The sequence below is a fragment of the Lissotriton helveticus genome, chromosome 5_1, assembly GCF_964261635.1.
Source record: "Lissotriton helveticus chromosome 5_1, aLisHel1.1, whole genome shotgun sequence".
Taxonomy (NCBI): Eukaryota; Metazoa; Chordata; class Amphibia; order Caudata; family Salamandridae; genus Lissotriton; species Lissotriton helveticus.
The window spans coordinates 324,147,669-324,164,185 of record NC_136065.1 but is presented as its reverse complement, the minus strand read 5'-3'; the positions used below and the strand labels follow the sequence as shown (position 1 = coordinate 324,164,185).

Sequence of the window (16,517 nt, the reverse complement as noted above, 5' to 3'; positions counted from 1 at the left end):
GCTTGTATGCCCTGAAATGCGTTGGCAATTGAAATAAATAATTGGAATCTACCCGATGTGCTGAAATTTATGCGGGAGGGCGCAGAGTGACGTTGTGTGCTTTCTCAATGCTCAAGGGCGATATATATATATATCACCGAACTCCTGAGGGGACGGGTGCTTCCTTACGTGAGCGTGGCCTCACGTCAAATACTTTTCCAGCAAATGTTCACAAAGGACCAGATGCACTATATAAATACATATATATCTCCCACTAGAGTAATAAGTGGGCCATAAAAAGGCGAATGTCCTGAAACGCATCTTCTGGTCATAATAAAATCATATGTGGAACCCGAGAGTGCTCCTGGTCCTTTGTGAACGTTTGTTGGAATAGCATTTGACGTGAGGCAACGCTCAAGTAAGGAAGCACCTGTTCCCTCAGGAGTTCGATGGTCATCTGTGTCATTTGTTTTGGAAATATAATTTCAAAATCAAAAGGTCTTTGCTACAGCCAAATCTAACAAGCATTGGCAAAGATAGAGTGGGGCTGGTGAATAGGAGACCTGATGGTTGGTTGGTGGAGAGCAGGACGTTAAAGAAAGAGCGGTATGACGCGGCCAGCACTAGATGCATGATAGCGCTTTTTCCCCTTCTGTCTGTTGGGAGGGGGCAGATGAAACACACAGAGAAAAAGCTGTAGATTGTGCTATTTGTGAGTCTTAGATGAATATAGAGGAGTCTGGATGCAGGTACGGGAAGGAGGGGGAGTATGTCTTAGTTTTGGATGAACAGTACTTTGTCCTTGCGTCAGTGCATGGTCTCGGGCCGGTCATACAAAATTAATGAAAAAAGCTGGTGGTTCCTGGTTTTCTAGATACAGAGAGTGAAATGTAAAACAACGGACAAGATACACTTTGCCAATGGAAAACCAAATGGCAAATATAGGGCGTTGGTTGGTTGAAGACCCCCTAGGTGCTGAATCTTATCGGTATCCTTGCCAGCAGCACAATATTTTAAGCACAATGAATGGCTGACCCTTAAAAGCCAATGTGCAGATGCGGAGCACTGCCATAGCAACCCAGCACCAGACAAACCAAGGAGTTGTGACACAAGTTAATTGAATGTTGATATAAAATAAAATATATCACCTTCCGAGAGAATTTGTGTGTTGTGAGATGTGTTTTCTAAGGGTATATTACAGTGGGGTACCTCTAGTCATGGACCTTGGGAATCTGAGGTTACAACCGGCTAGTATGCTACAGTTCAATAAATGAACAAGCATTTGCAATGCAATAGGTCTCGCATTAGGAAAGTTTGAGCTATTGGTATTGTAAATGACAATTTTTTCATTTATGTGTTGGGTTTTGAAAATAGCGAAAGTAATAGCTTTGTCATTTACAATGCCAATAGTTTTAACTTTCGCAAATGTGACACCTATAGCATTTGTAATGCAATATGTGTAGTATTTTCGTGACTTATATGTATTGATATTACAAATAAAAATGGCTTTTAATTTTTGTAATAATTAATACTTAAATATAAGTTATTATTTTATTATGGCAATAGCTTTTGTAAATAACTTTTGTGAAGATTATGTTCATTGTATTTTGTTGTGACGAAAATCCAAGAACAGGAGTGAAATATTAACATCTTTTTGTGACATTTGTAATAAAGCTTGAAATATTGAGAGAACATATTTGAACCAGTTGTTGTTGAATGGTTGCACAAATTGATGCTGTGGTGGTGCTGAGTGATGCTGTGGCGTTCAGTGATGCTGTGGTAGCGCATAGTGATGTTGTGATGCCCCTGAGTGATGTTGTGGTGGTGCTGAGTGATACTGTAGTGAGGGCGATAGACAGACAGAGTGAGGGCGACAGACAGACAGAGTGAGGGCGACAGACAGACAGAGTGAGGGCGACAGACAGACAGACAGACAGACAGAGTGAGGGCGATCGATAGATAGAGTGATGGCGATAGATAGAGTGAGTGCGATAGACAGATAGAGTGAGGGCGATACATAGACAGATAAATTTATGTTGCATTGAGTAGAGTGTAAGTAGGAGGTGTGTAATTATGTGGCACTGAGTGGTATTATGTGGAGTGTATTTACGTTGCATTGAGAAGAGTAATTATGTGGCGTGTAATTATGTGGCACTGAGTGGTAATATGGGGAGTGCATTTTGCATTCAGTAGAGTGTAATTTTGCAGCGTGTAATTATGTGGCACTGAGTGGTATTTGGAGTGTATGTTGCATTGAGTGCAGTGTAAATATGTAGCATATAATTATATGGCACTGAGTGGTATTGTGTGGAGTGTGTGTTGCAGTCAGTAGAGTGTAATTATGTGGTGTGTAATTATGTGGCAGTGAGTGGTATTTGGAGTGTATGTTGCATTGAGTGCAGTGTAATTATGTTGCATATAACTATGTGGCACTGAGCGGTATTTGGAGTGTATGTTGCATTGAGTGCAGTGTAATTATGTTGCATATAACTATGTGGCACTGAGTGGTATTTGGAGTGTATGTTGCATTGAGTGCAGTGTAATTATGTGGCACTGAGTGGTATTTGGAGTGTATGTTCCATTGCAGAGTGTGTGAGGGTGCAGAGTGTGCGGGTGCAGAGTGTGAGGGTGCAGGGTGTGTGTGAGGGTGCAGGGTGTGTGTGAGGGTGCAGGGTGTGTGTGAGGGTGCAGTGTGTGTGTGAGGGTGCAGGGTGTGTGTGAGGGTGCAGTGTGTGTGAGGGTGCAGAGTGTGTGGGTGCGGTGTGTGTGGGTGCGGTGTGTGAGGGTGCGGTGTGTGAGTGTGCGGTGTGTGAGGGTGCAGTGTGAGGGTGCGGTGTGTGTGAGGGTGCGGTGTGTGTGTGAGGGTGCAGTGTGTGTGTGTGTGTGAGGGTGCAGTGTGTGTGTGAGGGTGCGGTGTGTGTGTGTGAGGGTGCGGTGTGTGTGAGGGTGCGGTGTGTGTGAGGGTGCGGTGTGTGTGAGGGTGCAGTGTGTGTGAGGGTGCAGTGTGTGTGAGGGTGCAGTGTGTGTGAGGGTGCAGTGTTTGTGAGGGTGCAGTGTGTGTGAGGGTGCAGTGTGTGTGAGGGTGCAGGGTCTGTGAGGATGCAGGGTCTGTGAGGATGCAGGGTGTGTGAGGGTACAGATTAGGGTATGCTTTAGCAGTATGAATGTTCGCAGGTGAGATTGCAATGAATATGTACAGTAGTGGTGGTGTTTGGTGCAGCATGATGTTGGAAGCCCAATGCCATCCAGGTATGCCATAGCAGAGGGGTGCAAGAAAGAATTGAGACAATGTGTGGCAAGCCTTGGGTTGGATTGTATGTGCATCCAGAAAAGTCTGGCATGGTTCCCTTGGAGATTTGTCAAGGGCTCCAATGTGCCGCCCTTTCCTGGGTGCTTGGAACTGGGTTATTCCTGCATCAGGAACCCGACCAGCCTGCTGATAATGGAAGGATGGAGTGCACATGAACGGGCACGCTGCAGAGACATCTGTGCAACACACAGGCTGAAGATTTGGAACAGGCGGTCACCTCTGAAAGGCTGGTAGAGCATAGGAACAACAAGCCACAAGCCTGTCATGTTAGTCATTCTTCCCTAGCCCAGGTATTCCTTGGGTAGAATTAGTCAGCTGACAAGCTTTGACACTCCCCATGCTAGCCGTGCAGCATGATGTTGGAAGCCCAATGCCATCCAGGTATGCTATAACAGAGGGGTGCAAGAAAGTATTGACACAATGTGTGGCAAGCCTTGGGTTGGATTGTATGTGCATCCAGAAAAGTCTGGCATGATTCCCTTGGAGATTTGTCAAGGGCTCCAATGTGCCGCCCTTTCCTGGGTGCTTAGAACTGGGTTATTCCTGCATCAGGAACCCGACCAGCCTGCTGATAATGGAAGGATGGAGTGCACATGAACGGGCACGCTGCAGAGACATCTGTGCAACACACAGGCTGAAGATTTGGAACAGGCGGTCACCTCTGAAAGGCTGGTAGAGCATAGGAACAACAAGCCACAAGCCTGTCATGTTAGTCATTCTTCCCTAGCCCAGGTATTCCTTGGGTAGAATTAGTCAGCTGGCAAGCTTTGACACTCCCCATGCTAGCCGGCCTCTGGCTGTCAGTGGAGTAACTGGACTCTGTGGCGGTGATGAAAATCGAAGACCAAGTGACTGCACCCGCTGTCTTACCGGTATATACAAGGTATGGCCTCATCAGGTGCAGCGGAGAAAATGTACATCCAAAGAGTGGTGTCTCTGCAAAATCGAAGTAGGGAGACACACACACACACACGATGGTCAGGAGTTATGATTATGAAGGCTTCAACTTGAAATGTGTAATTGCTAATGGGGCTAAAATGCCACGGTCCTAGTCAGTATGCTAGAGTAACGTAATGGCCACAAAACATCCCCCTTGCAAATTCGCGCAATGGCGTCACTCCAAATACAAGCCGGCAACCAGGGGAAGGGGGGGAGGGGGGGGGGGGTTGGAAAGAGACCCAAACGCTGCTTACCCGCTTCTCATAGGATGTGAAGCTACCGGACTTGCCCCTGTAAAACCCAGGTCCAGACCCAGGTTAGTGGCGAAGTAGATGGCGCCGCTGGACAAAGAAGTACAAAGTGGGGCTGCAAGCTCCCACTACGGGTACCAAAACAGTACTGGGGGCGGCGCTGCATGTACCAAAGCAGGAACCAAGTAAAGGCGCCATCACGTCTCAGTAAACTTAACTGTTCCTTGTTGGGAACCCGGCGTTAGACCTACCCCGTTCTGCTGCGTCCAGGAAGGTGCCATCTCCTCGCTGTGCGTGGCGTTAAGTATCCTCGAGTGCAGGCGCGTAGTCACGGGCCGGTCCATCGCGGGGGTGTGGCAAGTGCAGAGATTGCTAGAGGTGCTATAATGGCTAATAAACAAGGCGGCCATCTTAGAGCGGAGTGTGAAAATCAACAATCTGGCCCCAGTAATGGTAAAAGGTGGTGTGTACCTTAGTTCTACGGATGGTTTGCTTAAATCATTAAATAAACACTGACCTGGTGGTATTTAAGAAAGGGCTCAGAGGAAGAACTACTGCCTCAGGTTAGTCAGCCAAAAATGTTATTACGAGTTCAGTGCACTAACAGTTATGTCGGCTGTAAACAAGGTGTCGTAATCAATGGGACTGAAGCAGCATACACCGTGAATATAAAGTCACTCACATGTCAAGGGAAAACAAGGGCTGGCATTCCACACTTAACTAGCAGGGAGCTCCGGGGACGAGCCAGCGCTGGACTGAAACCGAAACCTTTCATGGGGCAGGACTTCCGCCTTCGGAAGCCTGCGCACGCGCCCACGGAGAGAAGCAGTGCTGGTGACGCGGGGCTCCCATGCCCAAGGGAGAGCCCCGCGGAGGCTGCAAGAGTTTATAATGGCGGTAAGTGGGGCTTGTGGGGTGCGCTTGTATGTAGGCGGCGGCGGCGGCCGGGGTCTCTGTGTGTGTGTGTGTGTGCACGTGTGTAGGTGCGCTCCTGTGTGTGTGCGGTGGGGGGTGCCGGTGAGTGGGGGGAAGTAGGGGGGGGTGCGCGCGTGTGTGTGTGTGTGTGCCTTCCTGCCTGCGTGTGCATGTGTGTATTCAGGGAATCTGTGGCAGGGGACGTGCACAGCGCCGGCCTGGCGTGCGCGTTCGCGCACCCAAATCCGGCAGAAAAGCTCGTAACACCCTTTTGTCCCTCATTCCCCCGAGACCGGCAACTATAAGTCTCCAGCCTGGACGCATCCTTCGGATGCTAATTCCAGGCGAGACCTAATAAAAACGAACTAGCTGCATTGCCAGCTCCTGTCGCCGTTCATACCACAGATTGTCAGAAAACCGTCTTTGCTCGTTATCCACTCGCTGCTGATATTTACTGTGATGTGCAAATGTGGCAGACATATTTCATAGTAATGTCTCCCAGTATCCTAATCTCACACCTGTGCTTAGTTCGTTGTACTGTGTGGATATGTAGTGTAGCAGCAAGAGCTGCAGGTGTTAAAACAAGGTAACTAGGTTTGAATCCTGGCTTTGGTGCAACATCTTGTGGTTCCATGCATATCGCTTAATTACCTTGTGTTTAAAAAAAATTGTGTAAGGGGAGCTGAGTTGATTTTTCCTGTGGAGCGCTATGATGCCCTTGGTTCAAGTTTGCGCTATAAATATCTGCTAAAATAAAAACATTGGCAGAAGATCTGGGGCGGGTTGGAAGGGAGCAAGGGTGGAAGGGATAAACCAAATAGTACCAGAATCACGGCACGAGCAGTGGAGGGACACTGATAACATTAATCTGTGCTTGGTCCGTGCACCACAGAAACAAAAAAAGTGAAGCAAGTAAGCGCTGCCAATTAGAAAGCAACAAAGAAAAGTGGCAATGATACCAACAAATGGTAAGCAATGGAATGGGCGGGTTCCAAGCCTGTTACTGAACATGCAAGCGAGAGATCATGCTGACGCAGGCTTGTCCTAAAAAGGGTATTGCAGCAGAGTTTCTCTAGCGTCTTGCTGGTTAGTCAAACTGCTCACTTCAGTGTTTTCTGTGCAATAACTTGCTCTCTTGGCTTGATATCCTGTTGGTGAAAACAAATGTTATTTCGGAGTACCATTCTATGCATATGGATTCTGATATCTTCATGGAAAATGGAGGATTCTTCTGTTGGCAACTTCACAACAGATTTCCTTCCTTTAGTAGCTATGCATTAACAAGTTCTTGACTAGAAGGAAAGTGCCATAATTGTAAGTGGATAAAAGGAGGGCTGAATGTCTCTGAGCTTTTGTAAACTATGGCAGTGTCTCAACGTTGGATATTTCAAAATTCCACACACCAAAACATAATGTAAATCTTGGTAAAATGCATCTTTGCAAAATTGTTACCGCTATTTAAGTAAAAAAAATGTTTTGAACATAACCAATTGCAATAATGGCATATAAGCACTGGACACACATTCTGGACTAAGGCAACATGATGTATGAACTGCCACCACCTTTTAAGAATACAACCGATACCGATGTCACATTCCAACCTGTGCGGATAGCTGGCATTACTATATTGTGTGATAATCAGATGAGTTAAACAGTTTCTGGTTTGGTCGCAATAGAGTAAGCACATCTTTGTCCATTTGACCAACTACAGTCGAGTCATGAAAGTTCAGAGGCCAAGCTTTCCATGTCACACCAAATATGGACTAGCACGGTTAGTAGCTAACGAATACGTGACTTACTTTAGGTAACGCATTATCTGGAAGAGACAGGATCTAGCCTCTTATTCCTTACCTCTGAATTATTTCCAGGTGCCAAATTTGACCTGGAAACTTTTCCACAGAAGTACCTCTGTGCATCGTTAGAGGTCATCGAGTGACTCCGCAGCAACGTTGTCCACCGGTTGTGACGTCAACAGAGTCCTTAGCCCTCCCCATACGCACTGACCTCAGTTTCTTCCGTGACCACTTTCCGCGCTAAAACGCGAAGCCACTTATACAAACTGCTCGGAAACAGAGTGCCTAAGAAAAATGTCTGGTTTTATAAAACGTTTGTTTTATCATGTTGTGTTCTGTATTTGCATATAGCTGTCTACTGTATTTCCATGTTCTCTTCTTCTGTATTATTTATGGTACAGAATGCTGGGATTTTTCTGTCCCTCTACCTAGTGTAATGCTGTACCGGAATGTATGGGAACAGTGGATTAGAACATTAGCCACATTTGGTGCCGATCCTCTGGGCCCGTTGGACCTGTGTACTTCTTACTGAAATGACGACTCCTGCTTAACTTCTCCTGTGGTGGACAACGTCTTTACATATCACCTTTTATTTTTTAAACTGAAAGGTATGCCAGAAAGGTTCTGGGAAAGAAAAGGACAACCCAGTTGGCTGGGTGAGGAGGAGGGTGAGTCGGTAAGGAATCTGTGGCACGATCCTATCTCTACCAGCAAAGGCGTTACCGAAGGTAAGTAACTTATGCATCTAATAGAGACATTTAGCTGCAGTTTCCTTACCTTCGAATTAGATATCAAAGCAATACAATCTCCGGGTGAGCGTCTGCGAATTGAGTTACCAAAGATCCCTTACTAGGAGAGGCCAGCCTTTAGAGAGAGAGAGAGAGAGAGAGAGAGAGAGTCCGGATGTCAGAAGGGTAGAAAATGGAGAAGACGCCTCACCAGAAGTATTGGAGAAAAAATGGGAAATTACACCCACGGCAGAAGAATAGGGATGGCTTAGAAGAACACTTCAGATAATTACAACAACATAGAGCATCCCCAATGGTAACCGGACCATTAGCGGACGGGTTGAAGGCCAAGGATAATGGCTATGACCACCAAGTCCAAGCTCCTTGCCATAGGTGAGAGTGATACAAAGCACCACCCAAACCGTAAGAAAGCATGGAAGACAACAAAGGCGGCCCTAGACCATCCGCGGCCATAGGAAACACACTGAGAGAAAATCGAGCCCTCTGGGACAATGTAATAGATAACCAAAGAGGAGAAAGGTTTGCAATTGCAAAGCGACAAACTAGTGAAGCCCCCGTGGTACACGAAGAAAAACGCAAAACGTAAGCAACAATGCGCCCCCTTCGAGAAAGGTAGCATAACATAATTGTCTATAGAGAGACCGATAAAAAACATGTATGACCACAGACTCAACAGAATTAAATATGCAAACATATATGTATAATATTAAAAAATGCATAGAAATGCACCATACACACCGTATAATAAAACATACCCAAGACGGGTACATAGACCATGGACAAGAGTGGACGTTGGCCAAGATGTGATAGCGGCGGCCCAGCAAAAGCCATATGGTACTGCATAAAAAGAATAGAGGGTGCAGAAGATATCACACATAGTAGTGGCTTCTACCGGACAGGGGGGAGTGGAGGTGGGGGAAATGAAAAGGAAATAACAACACTTACCTGGCTATGGTCGTCCAGCCACCGACTCTCCTTCGTCCTCTTCATTTTCTTGTCTTCTTCCTGTCTAGAGTCCTGGCAGCAGGAAGCACCCAGGCTTCCAGGCTCCCTTAAGTCAATCACAACGCTACAATGTAGAGTTGTGATTGGTCTGAGCGCGTTGGTTCAGCACTCAGGCAGGGACTGGGAGCCTAGGCATGTTCTCATGCAGCCTGGGTGGAGAAAATGCCAAGTGCGCATGACTGTTTGACCGGTCCGAGAAGGCCGGCCAAACTGTCATGCACACTTGGAGAGTGTCATCACTCCTCCCCCTACAGTGCAATGGCGTCACAGAGCCCACCCCTGCCTGCAGGAAACAACCGAGCCATTGCACTAAGAAAGAAAAAAATTATGTGTGTTTATCGTTTTATTTTTTCCTTTTTTCACTTCTTGGACAGCAGTGGGGCGACACTCCACCGCCATAATGGAGGAGCTGCCCCTGTTCAGACACCCAAGTATAAGCAGGCAATCTGCCTTAAGATAACACTACCGACTGAATGGCGACAATAAGGTGGTTGAGAGGAGACCGAAAGGGGAAACAGCAGGTGAAAAACAATCCCCTAGAATAGAGCAACAATCCCGCTATCTGGGACTGTAAGAGAGCAAGTTTAACAAAGGCTGACACAGGGGAGTCCATTCAGAAAACTAGTCTCCATCTCAGAAGAAAAATTATATCAGGCAGAAAAAAAAGAGGGTGTGTGGGAGAGGAGGGGGTTTGAAGCTGCAGAGAAAGACAGAATAATAAGTGTGGAAAGATCAACACCACAGGCGGAGGTCCACAACCAACCGAGGGACTGGTGTAACAGACGGAGTAGTAGAGCACACAGTATAACAAGAGCGGAGGCCACAAATGAAATGTTTTCATAGGAAACAGGACCCATAAAACTGCCAGAAGGTAACATTTAAACACAGCTAGAAACCCATAGTATACCACTCATTGAGAAGAAAGAAACTCACCTCTTCCAGAGGAAGAGAAGGGAGAAAAGGAGAGAACATTCCACAAGCAAAAGGGAATGTCCAGTGTCCACGGGCCAATCTGGGTCCAGCTAAGAATTCCTGTGTTATCAAAGCGAGGATGTCATCGTCACCCAAAATAGTTTTTTCCCACTCAGTAGACCAAGGGATAATGGACCCCATAGAGTAGGAACTTTATCCTCGCCTGCGAGAAGGGAAAGTAAAGTCCCCGGAAGAATACTAAAGGAGTTCCAAACTCAGTGGCGGTTTCTACATGGGGGCGTTTGGGCACCGCCCCACCTGATTTCTCGCCGTGCGAGAAGAAGGCAGAAACAAATGGTAGTTATTTATTTATAACTACCATTTGTTTCTGCCTGCCCTTCTCGCACGGCGAGAAAGCAGCGAACTTCCTGGTTACTAACTCGAGCGGAGCCTCAGGGCAGGGGGGAGTGGCTTGGGGGAGTGGCTTGCCCACTGTTATTAATACTGACTGTTTGGACAGCCTGAGAGCTGTCCAAACAGACAGTATTAGCAACAGTGGGCAAGCCGCTCCCCCAAGCCTCCTCCCACTCTTCGTTCTGCAGGATGCAGACTCGGAGAAATGACGCAGTTAGGGCAGCCGGCCGAACCAATCAGCGCCGGCTGCCATGGAGGGGAGGATGCAGCCTCCAGTGACGACGAGAGCCCACACGACCACGTCAGACGCAGCAGCGGCACGGGCATTCAGGCGGGAGTCTGCACTGCAGTCTCGGGACGGGACTCGAGTCGGGAAGCCAAGGTAAGTTTTTTATATTTCTTTGCCATTTGGGCTGACCTCCGCCGTGAGGGAATGAGAGTGAATGATCTTGGTGCCTCCTCCTGACCGCGCTTTTATTGGGATTGTCTCCTCACTTATGTTTCAATGCAGGCTGGTTACAGTATTGAGCATGCGTTTATTATGTGTATTGTTCTGTGATTACGGAAGACGACACATATTTGTCAACCACCAATCCACTCAGAGAGTTCAAACTGCAGCGCCTCTTGCAGTCACCCCTTCCCGCACTCCTCACATGACACTGCCATGCGTTGGGCGGTTGGACGGGTGTCTGCTCCTGTCCCGCCTGTGTCTCGAGTGTTTCTGTTTCGTGATTCGCTCGACGCTCCCATCACTTGAACACATCAGCTGGTGCGAGTCCGCGCTGGTACCCCGTTCTCTTTCCTCACGCGGTCACCTCAATGTCTCACAATGTTTGTTTCCTTAACCCCTTCCATGCTTGTCACCAGCACACATCGAACTGCATTTTATTGTATATGTATTCAGCGCTCCCTACTTCATCACAGGGCGCGAAGCGCGTTATTTGTCTGAGACAGTCACCCTATCCTCTGCACGTCACCCCATCCCTCACAGTGTTTAAGTTCATTTATACCCGTCCTCACCGTGCCAGACTGCATCGACCACCCCTAACTGCAACGTGACGTACATACCTAGGATCCGGTACCTATTGTTGAGCCGGATCTAGACCGAGTCAGTGAAATATGCTGACGCTGTCCCTGTGTGGCAATATATAAATGGGCGGGTTGAAGGTAAGGGGTTCTCAGCAGCAGCCTTCCAAACACCCTTTCTGTTGGTCACCCTTGCGCACTTCGCATGCTCGCAATGTAAGACTCATACACAACTTTTACGCCCTGCCACTTTCAAATGTCACCAGCCGCCACTGCTCCGTACGAACCAACCCAGAGAGGGTGGTCAAGGGACACATGTTCGAGAAGAACAACCAGCTAGTAACTAAGGGTTGGGGTTGGTATAGGAAGGGACATGGAAAATTTTCCAACATAGCACAAAAGCTCTTGCCCAAAGCGAAAAGCAATTACAGCTTTGCACAGGGCAGCAGAAGCAGAGTAAGATGACCATGCAATGGCATAGAAGAGAAAGAGTCGGCAGTGTAGACCACGCCATTGAGAGAAGAGGAAATGACAAGAATCTTTTGTACCCGTGCATAACAGGAACTAGCACAAAGAGGCACTAAGCCAGAAAGAAAGAAAGAAAGAGCATCGCCTCGGGCCAGAGGAGACAATGTACCCAAGATCAAGAAGTATGCCCACTTTCCTTCGGTCGGCTAGGAAAGAAGGGCACCAAACAAGGTGTAAGAAAAGAGCAAGGCGAAACCCTATGTACCATCCTACCAAACACACAATGTGACATCCCCTATAAGGGGTACCAAAGTGCCAGAAACATACTGAGGGATGTGGGTAGGACATACCCACAAAGTACCCTGGAGGACAGGGAACAAGGCAACTGTGCACCCAGACAAGAAAATCAGAATATTCCAACAGAACTGGGTAGGAAAAAAACTAAAGAACACCTTGCATCAACAGGTATGGAAGCCAATAGGGACATAAAACAAAACGTGTCCCAATAAAGGGAACCCTAACTAGTCATTAACAGGCTAGGAAGCAAAACAAAATGCTACCTGTAGGAAGCAGAAGCACCTCACCGGGTGCCACACATAGGTTAAGTATGAAAGAAAAAAACAAAGGCACCATTCCAAAACGGCATACATGTAAAAGAAAAACCAGGTGGCCATACCCTGTACAAGCTCAGTACAAGAGAAAAAGAGGAATGGACGGTATAGCAAGCATGGCGTAAGATTTTGTTCCACCCCGACTATCCTGAAAACGGCATAAAGCGGAGTCAGCTTGAAAGCCAAACAGATGTTGACCATCGAAAGGCTTGTTCACCAATGTGTATTAAAAACCTCTGAAAAACCAGAGGTACGTAGCCAGGCATGCCACCGAAGAGCTACCAAAAGAGCCATGGCTCGCCCAACAGAATCTGTGGTATCCAGGCTACAGCGAATCAGCAATTTAGCCGCCTAACGGCCATCCTGGGACAGCTAACTAAGAGTGTCCCAGTTGGCGTCAGGGAGAAGGCCGGTGAGAAAACCGGTCAAGAACATAAGTGGTATTAAGGGACCACAAAGCAGGAACTGGTGGCAGAAAAGATATATCGGCTGAAAGCATTTAGACTTTGAGACTCCTTGTCTGGAGGGACGTCCGGCAGGGCGCAGATGTTGAAGGAGGCTGTAGCAGCCTGAACTACAAAGCTGCACGGAGTACGCTGTCGGAAGAGGCAGACTGGGTCTCCACAGGCAGGACTGTGCCTGTGTGCTATAGACCAGTCCACGGAAGCTCTTGAAATGGGTTTAGAGGGCGTCAATGAAGGGAGCATAGGCTCCGCCCCCATTTGACCCTGATAAAACACCCCAAGTAGGAGATCTAGAGCCACCTCCACAAAAGGGAATTGCAGCTCCAGAACCACCACAACTCTCCGCAAAATCTCAGCAAAAGCAAAGCTAGCATCAGTAGCGAGGCTAAGAGGAGAAAACAACCCCAAGGATGGAGAAGAGCCAAGACCACTAGTCTCACCAAGGTCAGACACCTAATAAAACTCCGTAGGAGGCTGAACAGTGTCACTCATGTCATCACAGGCCTCCCCAAAATACTTGTCTTCCGAGGGGGAAATAGCAGGGGGCTCCTCTGAAGGCGGAGGAAGGTAGCCCGAAAAGAACTGGTCTGCCGATGCTGCTTTCGGCGCCGACCACCGTCGAAGAGGCGCAACCTAGGCATCGGGAATGAGAGACATAGTAGCGGCAATGGGCACTTTGACACCGATGTCAGCGCCGGCTGATCCAACACTGGTGTCACAGGTGGATCCAGAGGGCCTCAATGACACCAAGGGGGGGGGGGTTCCACCAGCTTGGAGTCAGTCAAGGCTTCTCCAGCCTCCTGGGGGCCGAGACGCGGACTAGAGGGAGGTGGAGATCTGTTGTATTTTGTTGCGTGATTATATCTTTAAGGTAAGTATTTCAACACCTAGGTTCTAGCGTTGTTATGCTTGATGACATAAGTGCATTCCTGACCAGTCAGTTGTCTGCTGGCTGGAGAAGGATCACCAAGGCAGTATCTTCTGTGCTTTCAATACATGTGCCCTAATCTACATTTGGATCAGCATATTATTTACAACATAACAAGATCTAAAAATAGCATAAAGGGAGAGATAGTATTTCCTCATCTGATCCAGAGTCGCCTCTGCACCAGGAAATATCAGAAGGCGTGGGGCAGATTTGCGTTCTGACTCCATAGCAGGAGGAATAGGAGGTACTGCTGATACACCACGCATACAGTAAAGTTGGGGAAGACTGCGACCCCGACCGCCTATGGCATTACTAACCAATCAACAGCGAAGACGAAGGACTTTGGGAGCTGGCCTTCAAGCGGTCCTCAGACGGAGAAGAGGACTGCGTCCGATGAGGGACCTTCGACCACCGCGCCGCTAACAGTGTCATGTGGTGCTCCTGCAACTCTGACAACTGAAACTGAAGACATGAGCCACACCCTTCGGAGTCACGGTGCATGCCCAGACACCACATGCAAAGAGAATGAGGGTGCAAGGTCAACATCGTAGTCCACAGGACACCAAAAAAATCCAGATAAAAGCACACTGTCAAGATAGGCCCAAAATGGGCAGAGGTACCACTCTCCTGATCCGCGTGCAAAGGAAGAAACTGATGTCAGTGCGTCACTGGAGGGTTTATATGGACTCTGCCGATGTCACAACCATTTATCGTCACCTCTACAGAGTCGCTCGATGCCCTCTACCGCCAAGGTACTGATGTGGAAAAGTTTCCGGATGCAGTCTGGCGCCTGGGTATAATTCAAAGGTAAGGAATCTGGAGCTAGATGTCTCTATCAGATACATGAAACTTCACTTTGGATGAGGCATCCTAAATCTATCAATATCTTTGAAAAATTATTAGCAAAGCGGTTCTTAAGGATCCATCGGGTAACATCAATGACCGACACAGGGGTTTCAGTGACGATTTGTAAGGGTTAGTGCATGGGGGCCCTGCCATGAGCTGTTGACTTATGACAATCCACTACTGTACCAGATCGTATCTTTCTCTTGGCCTCACTTGCGTCATACTCTTGCATTCCAGAAAAGGTGGTGCAGTCAGATTACTAGAATGGCTACACGCCATCCCCCAACTCCTGTTTCAATGTATGACAGAATGTTACACCACAGAGGAAGAGAGTGATCTTAGATTGATGGAAAAGTAATTCTCTCCTTTACCCATCCTCAGAACCAAAGAGACAAGGTTGCACGCCTCCAAACGAAACTGTGTATGCAAATGCAGACGGATGTGGCAGTGTCAACTCCTATGATAGAACACCACTTCCTATTTATTTATTTATCGTGTTATATAGTACAAACCAGACCAAACGGTATCCGAGTGTTTTACAGAGATAGCACAGCAGCAATAACAAGAGATACATGTGGGGTAAATAAAAATGCATAGGGACACTATATAAAAATAGAATGCAACATATAGTAGGATATGTGGACAAATAGGGGCACATTATGATCGCGGACGGACTTGAGTCCATCCGCGACCATAGAGGAGGAGGGAACCTCCGCATCTCCTGCGGAGTTCCCTCCTGTGCAATTAGGATGTGACCGCCACCCTGGCGGTCACATCCTCTATTTTTAACATTGCGGCGGGTGAGGCTTCAAGCTGCACCCGCAGCAATGTTAAAAATGCACGCATTGCATTTGCATGCACAAAGTGGCAGGCACCGCGTGGTGCCTGCCGCTCTGTGCACGCAAATGCAGGGGGGTACCATATGTACCCCCCATGTGCACCCCCCACCCCCTCTTCACCCCTGGGGGCCCGCAACGGGCCCCCAAACAAGAATCCGTATGCCTTTGCACGGCGGACATGCCGCCGTGTAAAGGCATTGAAATACAGACATCCTAATATGGTGGACGGTGTCTGAGAGACACCGCCACCATATCAGGCCTTTCCCGCCGCGGTTGTAAGCCAACCGCGGCGGAAAAGCAGCGGACCTAAACCAGGACCCACCAGCCATCCTAATGTGGTGGTGGGTCTCTGGTGGGTCCGCAGAGGATTTTCCGCATCCTCCGGGCCAGCGGTGGCTTCCGCCGGCCCGGAGGATGCGGAAAATCCTCCATCATAATGAGCCCCATAGTTCGGAGGTAGTTAAGGTAGGGTGTTACATTTTTAGGAAAAAGTTGAAAACCTGGCTTTTCCAAAACTGAGCAACTAGGAGGATTTACAGCAGTCAACAGAGCCAAGACCCCCTGGTATTCATGCGCTCAACAAATTTCATTAACAAATTTCATTAACATAATTGGGGAGAAGTGGACGCACAGCAACAATGACATGAGTTACATATGGAGTAAGGCGTTATGGCTGGATAGGAGACTGTTTCAAAGTGTTGGGTTTTTGGAAGTAAGGATGAGCTCGTCGTGTCCAAGGGTGTACAGCCAATAAGTGGTGGACATAAGGCAATTCAAATTAAGTGAAATATATAGGATAAATGCTGTTGTCTGTGACTCACCTGATGGACTCTGGTTTAAGGTGATGGTTCAAAGCATGAACCAGAACATCCTCGGAGAAGGGTGGCTTCCCATTGGTTCGCTGAATATCGAGATGTGCCGAGTTGCAGAGGGCGTGTACCCCTGAGTCTGTTCGGCTAGAGATGGAGAAAGTGATTGGGACAGCGGGCCTAAGGTTCTGCGCTGCGAGCTGTGAAAACAGTGAGAAAGGAGGGCTTTAGAGAAATACCCACAAAAATACAACTACAA

The 16,517-nt window shown here is 47.9% G+C and overlaps 1 protein-coding gene across 1 annotated transcript in view; it reads right to left on the bottom strand.

Moving 5' to 3' along the window:
* PUSL1 (pseudouridine synthase like 1) overlaps window positions 1-16,517 on the bottom strand; it is a 397,644-nt gene that overhangs the window by 217,982 nt on the left and 163,145 nt on the right. Inside the window, exon 3 of the mRNA XM_078640914.1 lies at window positions 16,271-16,458. Within this exon, the coding sequence (XP_078497040.1) occupies window positions 16,271-16,458 (188 nt within the window). The remainder of the gene's footprint in view (window positions 1-16,270; window positions 16,459-16,517) is intronic.